Source organism: Schistocerca nitens, chromosome 10 (assembly GCF_023898315.1).
Source record: "Schistocerca nitens isolate TAMUIC-IGC-003100 chromosome 10, iqSchNite1.1, whole genome shotgun sequence".
Classification (NCBI taxonomy): domain Eukaryota; kingdom Metazoa; phylum Arthropoda; class Insecta; order Orthoptera; family Acrididae; genus Schistocerca; species Schistocerca nitens.
Genome location: NC_064623.1, coordinates 69,602,393 through 69,615,637, shown reverse-complemented (window position 1 = coordinate 69,615,637; position 13,245 = coordinate 69,602,393). Strand labels below are relative to the sequence as shown.

Sequence of the window (13,245 nt, the reverse complement as noted above, 5' to 3'; positions counted from 1 at the left end):
TGCAACTGATTGCCGGGAATTATATATATATATATATATATATATATATATATATATATATATGTGTGTGTGTGTGTGTGTGTGTGTGTGTGTGTGTGTGTGTGTGTGTACACATTTGAATTACAAAAAACAAATACTAAAAAAAAAATGTTGCATGGCGTGACATTCGATCCGGCGACCTTCGGATTACGAACCCGAGCGCTTACCGCTGCACCACAACGCTGTAGGAAATTGCTAATCGTAGAGAGTATTTCACCGCAACGGTTTCTTTTAACTGTCGATTTTCTCGACAACGGCTGAGAAGTGCATCTTGGTGCTTTGCCACAATACACCTCTGGCCATGAGCTTTTATTATGCGCAGTCTGAATCGAATCTGAATTTCACAATTGGCGGCCTCCCCTTGTGAGTCTGACTGAAAAGTAGATACCAGGGGCCTCATCTACTTTCTGTTGTATTGTATGTTAACCAGGGGCTTAGAAACGACGGAGAGGCGCCGCCCCCGCCTCAGCCGCAGTGGTCCACAACCCCACGACGACTACCGCAGTCCACTTCACCCCTCCCCCCTCCCCACACCGAACCACTCTTTCAGGGTTATTGTGCGGTTTGGCCCCCGGTGGACCCCTCGCCAGGGAACGTCTCACACCAGACGAGTGTAGTCCCTATGTTTGTGTGGTAGAGTAGTGGTGGTGTACGCGTACTGGGAGAACTTGTTTGAGCAGCAATCGCCGACATAGTGTAGCTGAGTAGCTGAGGCGGAATAAGGGGAACCACCCCGAGGCAGATGGAAAACCGCCTAAAAACCATCCACAGACTGGCCTGCTCGCCGGACCTCGACACAATTCCCCCGGGCGGATTCGTGCCGGGGACCAGGCGCTCCTTCCCAATCCGGAAAGCCGTGCGTTGGACCGCAAGGGCTAACCGGGCGGGCGTATTTTCCATACATGCATGATGGATCAATTAGATACCACTAATGATTCGCAATATAGGTATCCTGCCATCTCCCGGCTGTTTCGACGGAGCTGGTGCAGTCTGGCGCAGGGAAGTAATGCGGAGCATGGTCGTAAGAAACAAAGGTGATTTTTCCTTTTTATTTTTTCAAGAAATTTTTCGAATTAGCCAAAACAAAAAAATATGGCATGAACGTTGAACATATGTGTCATGAGAATAATATATTACTCATGAAAGAAGTTGTTCCAGTTTTTTGTAGCTATGCTTACCCCAACAGGCAGCCAACACGTGTTCATCTTCGCTTATACACTGCTGGCCACCGTAAATGCAACACCATGAAGGGAGCATCCGAATCAAGTGAAATTTACACCATGGGTTTGCAGCGATGAGATATGCAACTGATTAGAATTTCAACGCAGACGCACACCACGCGCGCCTGAGGCGCCACCTCATAGCGCCATTTAAGGCTTGGCGATTTCGACGAGTGTACGTTCGGCACGTGTGTTTACCTTGTGGTTGTTTCACAAGACGATCAGTTATGCCTCGTAGACAACAGCGAACATCGTTTGATCAAGTATCCGAGTTCGACAGAGGAAGAATAGTGGCTTACCGAGATTGTGGATTATCATACAGAGAAATCGCTAGTCGTGTTGGACGAAACCAAACAACTGTAATGCGGATATGTGACCGTTGGATGCAGGAGGGTACGACGGACCGACGTGGTCGATCGCATTCACCTCGGTGCACCACTGCACGTGCTGATAGGCAAATTGTGCGCATGGCAGTGACGGATCACTCAGTGACATCCCGAACCGTAGCACAGCACATTGCGTCTGTAACGCATCATCCAGTGTCTGCGCGTACCATTCGACGCCGTTTACAGCAGAGTGGTCTGTCCGCAAGACGTCCATAGCTTCGTCTACCATTGACGCAGAACCACAGACGTCTCCGTCGCGAATGGTGTGATGACAGACGGATGTGGACGGCAGAATGGAATGACGTTGTCTTTACTGACGAGGCACGCTTCTGTCTGCAGCACCACGATGGTCGGATTCGAGTGTGGAGACACCGTGGAGAGAGGATGCTGGACAGCTGTATTATCCACCGCCACACTGGTCTTGCACCGGGTATTATGGTATGAGGCGGTATTGGATATTACTCTCGCACGCCTCTAGTACGCATTGCCGGTACTTTAAATAGCCGGCGCTACATATCCGAGGTGCTGGAGCCAGTTGTCCTTCCTTACCTCCAGGGCTCGGCCACAGGCATATTTCAACAGGATAATGCGCGACCACACGTGGCACGCATTGTCCAAAGGTTCTTCGTCAATAAACAGATTGAAGTGCTTCCCTGGCCGGCTCGCTCTCCGGATCTTTCGCCGATAGAAAACATGTGGTCCATGGTTGCTCAACGAGTGACCCAGATTACATCCCCAGCTGCCACACCAGATGATCTTTGGCAACGTGTGGAAGCTGCTTGGGCTGCTGTACCCCAGGAACACATCCAACGTCTCTTTGACTCAATGCCGAGACGTGTGGCAGCGGTGATCTCCAACAATGGCGGCTACTCTGGCTACTGATTCTGGCAGGAACCACATGTCACAGACGTCTGTAAACGTAATCATTTGATACTTGCACAACATGTTATCTACAAAATAAATTTTGTTGTGCTACCTCTTGTCTTTCTTGGTGTTGCATTTACGGTGGCCAGCAGTGTAGCTCTTAACGTATATGCTGTAGAGCCTACGTTAACTGGACGTTTTAAAAATATGGAAAGCAGAGAACTTGCAATAGGAGTGATTTGTTTGACAGTACCGAAGACGAAAAAGCGCTCAAGGTACACATTTTAGAGCCCATATTTAGCGACCAGCTTTGCCATTTCCGAGACGTTTGTTATCAGGTGCCCGGCCATAAAAATCTCCCCGTGGTCAGTGTGACTCATGTCAGTCGTTTTCTCCTTAAGCAGCCCGTATCATCGCAAGAATGATTCCCCACTGTCTTTGCTCCACTTACATACCCCTTTACCACGGCGCGTGACAGCAATGCCCAAGTTGCATGCAAATGAAAGACTTGCACCAGGCAGGAATCGTCTTTCCTGGAGAATTCTCAGCCGATCAAGTCATTAGACTCTTTATTTTATTGAATGTTTTCAAGGAAACGAATAAATTTGTTGCAAACAAAGTACAAAAGCAAAAAATACATATGGGCCTACACTGTAATCCTGACTTATTGTAGGTGCGGATGATGGAGCAGCAGCTGGCACAGGCGGACTGGGCGCCCGGAGAAGCTGAGGAGCATGCACAGGCCGGCAGCGGACGCAAGGACACTGCCATCACCAAGCTGGAGACCCAGGTCGAGGAGCAGGTGCGTCCAACCGCCTCTAGTCTACTCTGTACTGCTAGCTGCAAGGCCATGGCTGTCACCAGGAACAGGTCAAGAACAGGTGTATCCAAGTGCTCTAATTTATACTGCTAGCTGCAGGGCCATGGCCGTCTCCAAGATGTCGATGCAGGTCGAGGGGCAGGTGTGTCCAAGTACTCTAGTGTATACTACTAGCTGCAGGGAGGTGGCCATCACCAAGATGTGGACCCTGGTCGACGAGGAGGTGCGTCCAGTTATTGTTGTCTAGTCTGCTACAGGGCCATAGCCATCACAAAGATATGGATTGAGATCGAGGATCAGGTGTGTCATTATTGTCTAGTCTATACTGCTACCTGCAGAGCCATAGCCATCACGTAAATGTCGATCTAGGTGGGGGACCAGAATTGTCCAAATACTCTAGTCTAGTGTATTCTGTTAGCTGTGGGGCCACAACCATCACCCAGATGCAGCATTTCAGCCCACCTGCTCTAGTAATGTACACAGCTGGTCACTATTCTAGTCTAGTCTATACTGCTAGCTGCAGGACCATGGCTATCACCAAGATATGTCATCACTGAACTGAAGACCCAGATTGAGCAGCAGGTATGTGTAACTATTCTAGTAGTCTATACAGCTGGTCACTAGAACACTGTCATCACCAAGGTTAAGACTCTTGTTGGAGATGAGTTGCATCCAACTACTTTATTAGTCTGCACAGCTCGCCCCAAGAACACCACCATCACTGAGCTTGAGAGACTGGTTGAGGAGCATGTGCCTCCATCTACTCTAGTACAGTACACAGCTAGTGACAAGGACACCACCAAGCTGGAAACCCAGGTTATGGAGAAGGTGCGTGCAACTACTCTACTAGACTATAGAGCTGTCCACAACGGCACAATCATTACTAAGCTTGAGACACCGGTTGAGGAACAGGTGCCTCCATCTGCTATAGTACTGTACACAGCTAATGATAAAGACACCACCATCACCAAGCTCGAGACCCAGGTTGAGGATCAGGTGCGTCCAGTCACCTCTAGTCTACTCTGTACTGCTAACTGCAAGGCCAAGGCTGTCACCAAGATGTGGAGGAAAAGGTCAAGGAACAATCGTATCCAAATACTCTAGACTAGTCTATACTGCTAGCTGCAGGGCCGCGGCCATCTCCAAGATGCGTATCCAGGTCAAGGAGCAGGTGTGCCCAAGTAGTCTAGTCTATTGTGTACCGCTAGCTGCAAGGACGTGGCCATCACCAAGATGTGGACTCTGGTCGAGGACCAGGTGCGTCCAAGTATTGTTGTCTAGTTTGCTGCAGGGCCACAGCCATCACATAGATGTGGATCAAGGTCGAGGAGCAGGTGTGTCCAAATACTCTATATACTGCTAGCTGTGGGGCCCAACCAGCACCCAGATGCAGCATTTCAGCCCAACTACTCTAGTAATGTACACAGCTGGTCACTATTCTAGTCTGCTAGCTGCAGGACCATGGCTATCACCAAGATGTGTCATCACTGAACTGAAGGCCCAGATTGAGCAGTAGGTATGTGTTTCTAGTAGTCTATACAGCTGGTCATTAGAACACTGTCATCACCAAGGTTAAGACTCTTGTTGGAGATGAGTTGCATCCAACTACTTTATTAGTCTGCTCAGCTCGCCCCAAGAACACCACCATCACTGAGCTTGAGAGACTGGTTGAGGAGCAGGTGCCTCCATCTACTCTAGTACTGTACACAGCTAGTGACGAGGACACCACCATCACCAAGCTGGAGACCCAGGTTGCGTGCAACTACTCTACTAGACTATAGAGCTGTCCACACTAAGCTTGAGTCCCAGGTTGAGGACCAGGTGCCGCCAACTACTGTGATAGTGTACACATCTGACCAGAAGGACTTGCCTTCACCAAACTTGTGACCCAGGTTGAAGAGCAGCTGCATCCAAGTGCTCTTGTAGTCTACACAGTTGGTCACAAGGACACTGGCATCACTAAACTTGAGACCTACATCAAGGAGCATGTCCTTTCAAGTACTTTAGTAGTCTACATTGCTGGCCACAATGACATCACTATCACCAAGTTGGAACTGCGACACGGCTCGGTTGTAATCACACTGGGTTTGCACTCAGGACCAGAATGAGTCAAATCCACATCTGGCAGTCCTGATTTAGGTTTCCTGTAATTTTCCTAAATCACGTCAGGCAAATGCCGTGATAGTTCCTTTGTAAGGTCATGGCCGGTTTTCTTCCCCTCCTGCTCTACTCCGAGCCTCTGTTCCGTCTCTAATGACCTAGATGTCGACGGGACGTTAAATCCTAATCTTACTTCCTTCCTTCTGAGTAATTTTGAAACTTGTGGTAAATTCCTATGGGACCTAACTGCTGAGGACGTCGGTCCCTAGGCGTACTCACTTAAATTAACTTACGCTAAGGACAACACACACACACACACACCCATGCCTGAAGGAGCCCTCACTTCTGAGCTTTAGGGCCAGGTATAGGAACATGTATGGCTGCTATGTTGGTGTGTGCATCACTAAGCTGGAGACCCATCTGGTGTGTGCAGCTACTCTAGTAACATGATCTTACAGCCGTAGCTGTAGATGCATTCTGCCCAGCCCCACTCTGGATAGGATACAGCATCATAGTGAAAATGAGTATACTCACGTCGCAACATCTTTTGCATCAACATTATCTCCTTCAACATTAATATACCTCATCCATCTCTGTTCCAGTGACGTTCCAGTGATGTTTTTCCACCTCTGCATCAGTCCTCTGAAGGTCTTACTAAAAATAATTGGTAGTTGGATGTGTCAGAAGTAGGGCTAAAGGCAACCTGGAGCACTTTGTACTTAAACATGGTATTTTAGTTTGTGATATCATTCACATCACAATCCAAGATGGCAGCCACTTTGCATTTAAATGAAGTATTGAACCATGCAATACCACTGACGTCACAATGGAAGATGGCAGAGTTGGAAAATATATAAATCCTAGATTGCGATGGTGGAGAATTTTTTTTTAGAAAAAGATGGCACTAATAGCAAATGCAGGAAATGGCATAGCCAACCATAGCGCAGTATTTTACCTAAAACTAAACAACCAATAATTATGAAACCCACAATGTTCAAAAATAAATGTGTGTGAAATCTTATGGGATTTAACTGCTAAGGTCATCAGTCCCTAAGCTTACACACTACTTAACCTAAATTATCCTAAGGACAAACACACACACCAATCCCGAGGGAGGAGTCGAACCTCCGCCGGGACCACCCGTACAGTCCATGACTGCAGCGCCTCAGACCGCTCGGATAATGCCGAGCGGCGTTCAAAAATATCTGAATTTGTTCAAAATTATTCAGTATTTCTGAAAATTACATAAGCTTCATGTGAATTGTGTAAATTGGCACTATTCCTCTCTCTCTCTCTATTACACACACACACACACACATTGTAATGTTCCATTTCTCTAAAATCATCCCTCTGTTTTCATACTTTACTGAAAATGTTTATATGTTTATGTAATATACTGTACTGTCTCATTATATTTCATCTCTCTCTCTGTTTTACACACTATTAAAAATGTTTATCTTAATTTCTCTACAGTTTTGCAGTAAGTTCCATCTCTCTCCGTTTTATACTTCACTAACAATGAGTGATTTTGCTTTAGCTTGTTAAGAATGATTTTTTATTAGCTTCGTAAAGAATGATTGTGCATTAACTTGTTGTATGATCCTTACCTGAGTCTGTTTGTAAATGATTCAGAATACCACGATTTCTATGATTCTGAGTACATCTGCCATCTCAGTACCTGTTTCAGTTTTTTAGAGTGGCAATACATGCATATATTGAGTATACATGAATTACATGGTTATTACAGTAATAAAATATGTTAGAGGAGTAAAGGAAAAATAAAGACACATTAGACATAAATTTATTACAAAACATTACATTTATTTCTTTGTTTACCAACAATTAAACATATCCATTGAACTTCAACACTTTTTAGAACACCATTTATTGCAAACAGTATGTTGTTACGATTTGGGTAAACATGTGAAACATCATCAGCAGCTAACCAAGTTTTAACATGTTTATCTTCCACAATGAAAGGAAACTGACGATTAACTGTGTTTTTTGGGCAAACTGTATCAAATATGAATAATATTTCCTTAATGTATCTTTCAAACAATTTGTTGTATTAAGCCGGAAACAGTCAATGTAATAAACACTTTCGACAAATATTTGTCATACACTTAAAATGCAACAAAGTGTTCAGATTCTGTAAAACACTAAGGAATTTAAATCATAGCGAAAATGAATAATCTTGTATGTGAAAACTTAACTCTCTTGCAAATTAAACAGAGAACCACAACAGTCAACCAAATAGCAGACGACATTTATATACGCAGTTATTAGCAGGCATACTCGTATTGGAAAAAGGAAATTATGTCACTTTGTAGGACTACTTTTGAAATTAACTGCATCCTCGTTATTCACTCTATACTGTGATAAATCATGCACATAACTGATAGCTGAGAATCTTTGTGTTAGATATATGTTAGAGTTCTTCAAATATAGCAGGACTGCTGCTCCAGATTTCATATTGACGTGCCTTGTACTCAAGATAGGATCTCTTTGTCCCTTCTTCAGTGCTGACAGTCCTCTGATTCGCACTGCATTTCTGCATCACCCAGATGCTTTTATTCTGCAACATGTAATCATACAAATCCCTATATTCTTGTATGGTAAGCAAATTGTAAATTTTATTAGTGGTAGTAGCAGTATATATTAGACGTATATTTTTGTAATTTGATGATGCACCCTTAGAGGACAGCAGTGCCAGTGACTTAGTATCTAATAGTAGTTCTACATCTACATCTACATTGATACTCCGCAAGCCACCCAACGGTGTGTGGCGGAGGGCACTTTATGTGCCACTGTCATTACCTCCCTTTCCTGTTCCAGTCGCGTATGGTTCGCGGGAAGAACGACTGTCTGAAAGCCTCCGTGCGCGCTCTAATCTCTCTAATTTTACATTCGTGATCTCCTCGGGAGGTATAAGTAGGGGGAAGCAATATATTCGACACCTCATCCAGAAACGCACCCTCTCGAAACCCGGCGAGCAAGCTACACCGCGATGCAGAGCGCCTCTCTTGCGGAGTCTGCCACTTGAGTTTATTAAACATCTTCGTAACGCTATCACGGTTACCAAATAACCCTGTGACGAAACGCGCCGCTCTTCTTTGGATCTTCTCTATCTCCTCCGTCAACCCGATCTGGTACGGATCCCACACTGATGAGCAATACTCAAGTATAGGTCGAACGAGTGTTTTGTAAGCCACCTCCTTTGTTGATGGACTACCTACATTTTCTAAGCACTCTCCCAATGAATCTCAACCTGGTACCCGCCTTACCAACAATCAATTTTATATGATCATTCCACTTCAAATCGTTCCGCACGCATACTCCCAGATATTTTACAGAAGTAACTGCTACCAGTGTTTGTTCCGCTATCATATAATCATACAATAAAGGATCCTTCTTTCTATGTATTCGCAATACATTACATTTGTCTACGTTAAGGGACAGTTGCCACTCCCTGCACCAAGTGCCTATTCGCTGCAGATCTTCCTGCATTTCGCTACAATTTTCTAATGCTGCAACTTCTCTGTATACTACAGCATCATCCGCAAAAAGCCGCATGGAACTTCCGACACTATCTACTAGGTCATTTATATATATTGTGAAAAGCAATGGTCCCATAAAACTCCCCTGTGGCACGCCAGAGGTTACTTTAACGTCTGTAGACGTCTCTCCATTGATAACAACATGCTGTGTTCTGTTTGCTAAAAACTCTTCAATCCAGCCACACAGCTGGTCTGATATTCCGTAGGCTCTTACTTTGTTTATCAGGCGACAGTGCGGAACTGTATCGAACGCCTTCCGGAAGTCAAGAAAAATAGCATCTACCTGGGATCCTGTATCTAATATTTTCTGGGTCTCATGAACAAATAAAGCGAGTTGGGTCTCACACGATCGCTGTTTCCGGAATCCATGTTGATTCCTACATAGTAGATTCTGGGTTTCCAAAAACGACATGATACTCGAGCAAAAAACATGTTCTAAAATTCTACAACAGATCGACGTCAGAGATATAGGTCTATAGTTTTGCGCATCTGCTCGACGACCCTTCTTGAAGACTGGGACTACCTGTGCTCTTTTCCAGTCATTTGGAACCCTCCGTTCCTCTAGAGACTTGCGGTACACGGCTGTTAGAAGGGGGGCAAGTTCTTTCGCGTACTCTGTGTAGAATCGAATTGGTATCCCGTCAGGTCCAGTGGACTTTCCTCTGTTGAGTGATTCCAGTTGCTTTTCTATTCCTTGGACACTTATTTCGATGTCAGCCATTTTTTCGTTTGTGCGAGGATTTAGAGAAGGAACTGCAGTGCGGTCTTCCTCTGTGAAACAGCTTTGGAAAAAGGTGTTTAGTATTTCAGCTTTACGCGTGTCATCCTCTGTTTCAATGCCATCATCATCCCGGAGTGTCTGGATATGCTGCTTCGAGCCACTTACTGATTTAACGTTGTCTCGTTTTTAACCTATTTTCCCGCTGAGGCAGGAATTGCCTACTTGTTCCAAGAAGTTACGATTTGTTTCAACAAACAAAATCGATTAGTGAGCAAGTCGATTCCATCGCAATCTCCAAGAGTGTCACATTTTAACGACTCAGCAAAAATGCATGTGTCCTTTTTCCCCTCGCACAAGTAAGGACAAGTTGTGGCTTGTTCCAACAACGAATAACGCCCAACCAACGTGTTCAGGCTGGGTTATGCCTACTTGCGAAGTAATTTGCACGTGTGTCATATTTCACTGAGTCGAGGAAAATGCATTGGCTGGAAGAGTAAGCTACGAAACAAACGAAATGGTTTGATCTGCTGACTTTATAGCAGTCATTGTGGACCAGTTACATAGTTTATGCTTTTCAATAATGTGCTGACAGAGAAGATATACTATTGTTCAAGGCAAACATGTATTAAATTTATCTTGCCATACAAAATATGTGCCACATTCTGCTGATAATGTTAACTTACACTCTCACACCGTGGAGATTACATAATGCTTCGCCTCCTTATATCATCATATTGCAGAGAAACTGTAACAAATTGCTGCACATGTCATATTGTTACAGCTAAATTGTAACAAATTTCCTCATACATTACCATCGGAATGCACAGGCACAGGCAACAAATCAGCTATTTTCTATTTTTACTCTAAACTATAAGTGAACCGCTAAATTTTAAGCTTTCTCGTTATGTGATGTAGGCAGTTTGTTGTGGCTCCTCCCGTTTTTAATCTTTTAGAGTAAATCCGAGCATTATGCTTCACTGATACCATTTGTAAAATACTTCCAGACTAGGGATGGCGCCATTCTGTAATACAACTAATGTCTGACAACAACAGTGAGGAACTACCATACGGACCAGATGACGAAAGTCTCTCACACTGCATGTACACGTACATACCATGAAGTGGGCCACTCCGTATGGTAACAAGTACACTATGTGATCAAAAGTATCCGGACACCTCCAGAAACATACGTTTTTCATATTATATGCATTTTGCTCCTGCTGCCAGGTGCTCCACATCAGCGGCCTTAGTAGTCATTAGACATCGTGAGAGAGCAGAATGGGGCGTTCCGTCGAACTCACGGACTTCGAATGTGGTCAGGTGACTGGGTGTCACTTGTGTCATACGTCTGTACGTGATATTTCCACACTCCTTAACATCCCTAGATCCAATGTTTCCGATGTGATACGGAAGTGGAAACGTGAAGGGACACGTACAGCGCAAAAGCCTACAGGCCAACCTTGTCTGTTGACTGACAGAGACCGCTGACAGTTGAATAGGGTCGTAACGTGTAATACGCAGACATCTATCCAGACCATCACACAGCAATCCCACGATCCACTGCAAGTACTACGACCGTTAGGCGGGAGGTGAAAAAACTTGGATTTCATGGTCGAGCGGCTGTTCATAAGCCACTCATCACGCCCGTAAATGCCAAATGACGCCTCGCTTGGTGTAAGGAGAGTAAGCATTGGACGATTGAACAGTGGAAAAACGTTGTGGGGAGTGACGAATCACGGTACTCAATGTGGTGAGCCGATGGCAGGGTGTGGGTATGGCAAATGCCAGGTGAACGTCATCTGACAGCGTGTGTCTGCCAACAGTATAATTCGGAGGCGGTGGTGTTAGGGCATGGTCGTGTTTTTCACGGAGGGGGGCTTGCACCCCTTGTTGTTATGCGTGGCACTATCACAGCACAGGCCTTAATTGATGTTTTAAGCACCTTCTTGCTTCCGACTGTTGAAGAGCAATTCGGGGATGGTGATTGCATCTTTCAACACGATCGAGTACCTGTTCATAATGCACGGCCTGTGACGGAGTGGTTACACGACAGTAACTTCCCTGTAATGGACTGGCCTGCACAGAGTCCTGACCTGAATGCTGTAGAACGCTTTGGGATATTCTGTAATGCCGACTTCGTGCCAGCCCTCACCGACCGACATCGATACCTCTGCTCAGTGCAGCACTCCGCGAAGAATGGGCTGCCATTCTCCAAGAGATCTTCCAGCACCTGAATGGACGTATGCCTGCGAGAGTGGAAGCTGTCATCAAGGCTAAGCGTGGGCCAACTCCATATTGAATCCCAGCATTACCGATGGAGGGCATCACGAACTTTTAAGTCATTTTCAGCCAGGTGTCCATATACATTTGATGACATAGCGTACATTATTATCTCAGCAAAGCTGCACCAATTCTAATGACAAATGTTTGTTGCTTTTTTTATCTCCATTGCTACTGAAATAGCTTTTCCCATTTTCTGTAATAACGCAGTATTTCAAAGCAATGTATATTTTACTAATAAAAATTATTCAGTTTTTAAAAAAAGGTTTATTTAGAAACCAGAAATTTTAGCAAATTTGCTCTGGCTAATAGTGATTTCGATTTTTATCTGCTTATTATCAAGAAATAGAAAATGTTATAAGCGAGACCAAACAAATACTGAAAAATACCTGTTATTTAGAACTAAAATACTGGTATTGGTCTTAACCAGTCGGCTTTTCGCATCCCTAATATGGATATAGCCTGAACATCGAGGAAGAACAAACAGGGACTACTTTTAAAAAAGTGTGAGTGAAAGATGTTTAATGATTTGTACAACATTACGTGACTTATGGAAATATATTTACGATTAGAAGAAACTGTTTATTCTTTGACCTTTTAAATTTATCATGTTTATGAAAGTGCTCGGTGAATACAATGCTTCTACAATTCGCAACCTGTTTTATCTGTACTTCGATACTATAATATAAAACGTGTGAACCAATTTCGATGAAATTTGGTATGGAGGTAGCTTGAATACTGGTGAAGTAGATGAGCTACTTTAGGAAGTAAAAAAAAAGTCTATACTTAATAGAAGTAGGTGATGCAATACTCTTTTTACATCAGTGAATATAAACTTCAGTTAAAAATTATTGAATTTGTTGCAAATGTCTTCTGGTGGCAGGGGTACTCCTCACGCACCTTCGTCGCCAAATGCCTCGATCTTGTCATTCTTCCTCGTTCTCTTCTGTTCCTCTTCTCTCCATCGCTTCTTTGATACCGCTTAGCCACACTTTCCGTGATCTTCCTCTTCCAGGAGGTTTCCATGAAATTACTCTTTTGGGCCATCTGTCTTCATCCATCCTTCTGACACGCCCAAACCATCTACTTTATCCGTAATACTATAATGAGACTGTGTCCTGTCTCTTATTTCCTCATTTCTTACGTAGTAAAAGTCGGGAAATTCTACAGGCTCTTCTCAAGTGGTTCATTTCTAAAGCTGTAAGTCTCTTTTTCTTTCCGTGGGTTCCCAGCACTCACTCTCATATGTTGTTATTGG

General features: G+C 44.3%; 1 protein-coding gene across 1 annotated transcript in view; it reads left to right on the top strand.

Annotated features, from left to right (window-relative positions):
- The window catches only part of LOC126210156 (uncharacterized protein CG43867), a 462,670-nt gene that overhangs the window by 208,897 nt on the left and 240,528 nt on the right, over positions 1–13,245 (top strand). The window contains exon 2 of the mRNA XM_049939307.1: positions 3,183–3,311. Within this exon, the coding sequence (XP_049795264.1) occupies positions 3,189–3,311 (123 nt within the window). The 5' untranslated portion in view covers positions 3,183–3,188. The remainder of the gene's footprint in view (positions 1–3,182; positions 3,312–13,245) is intronic.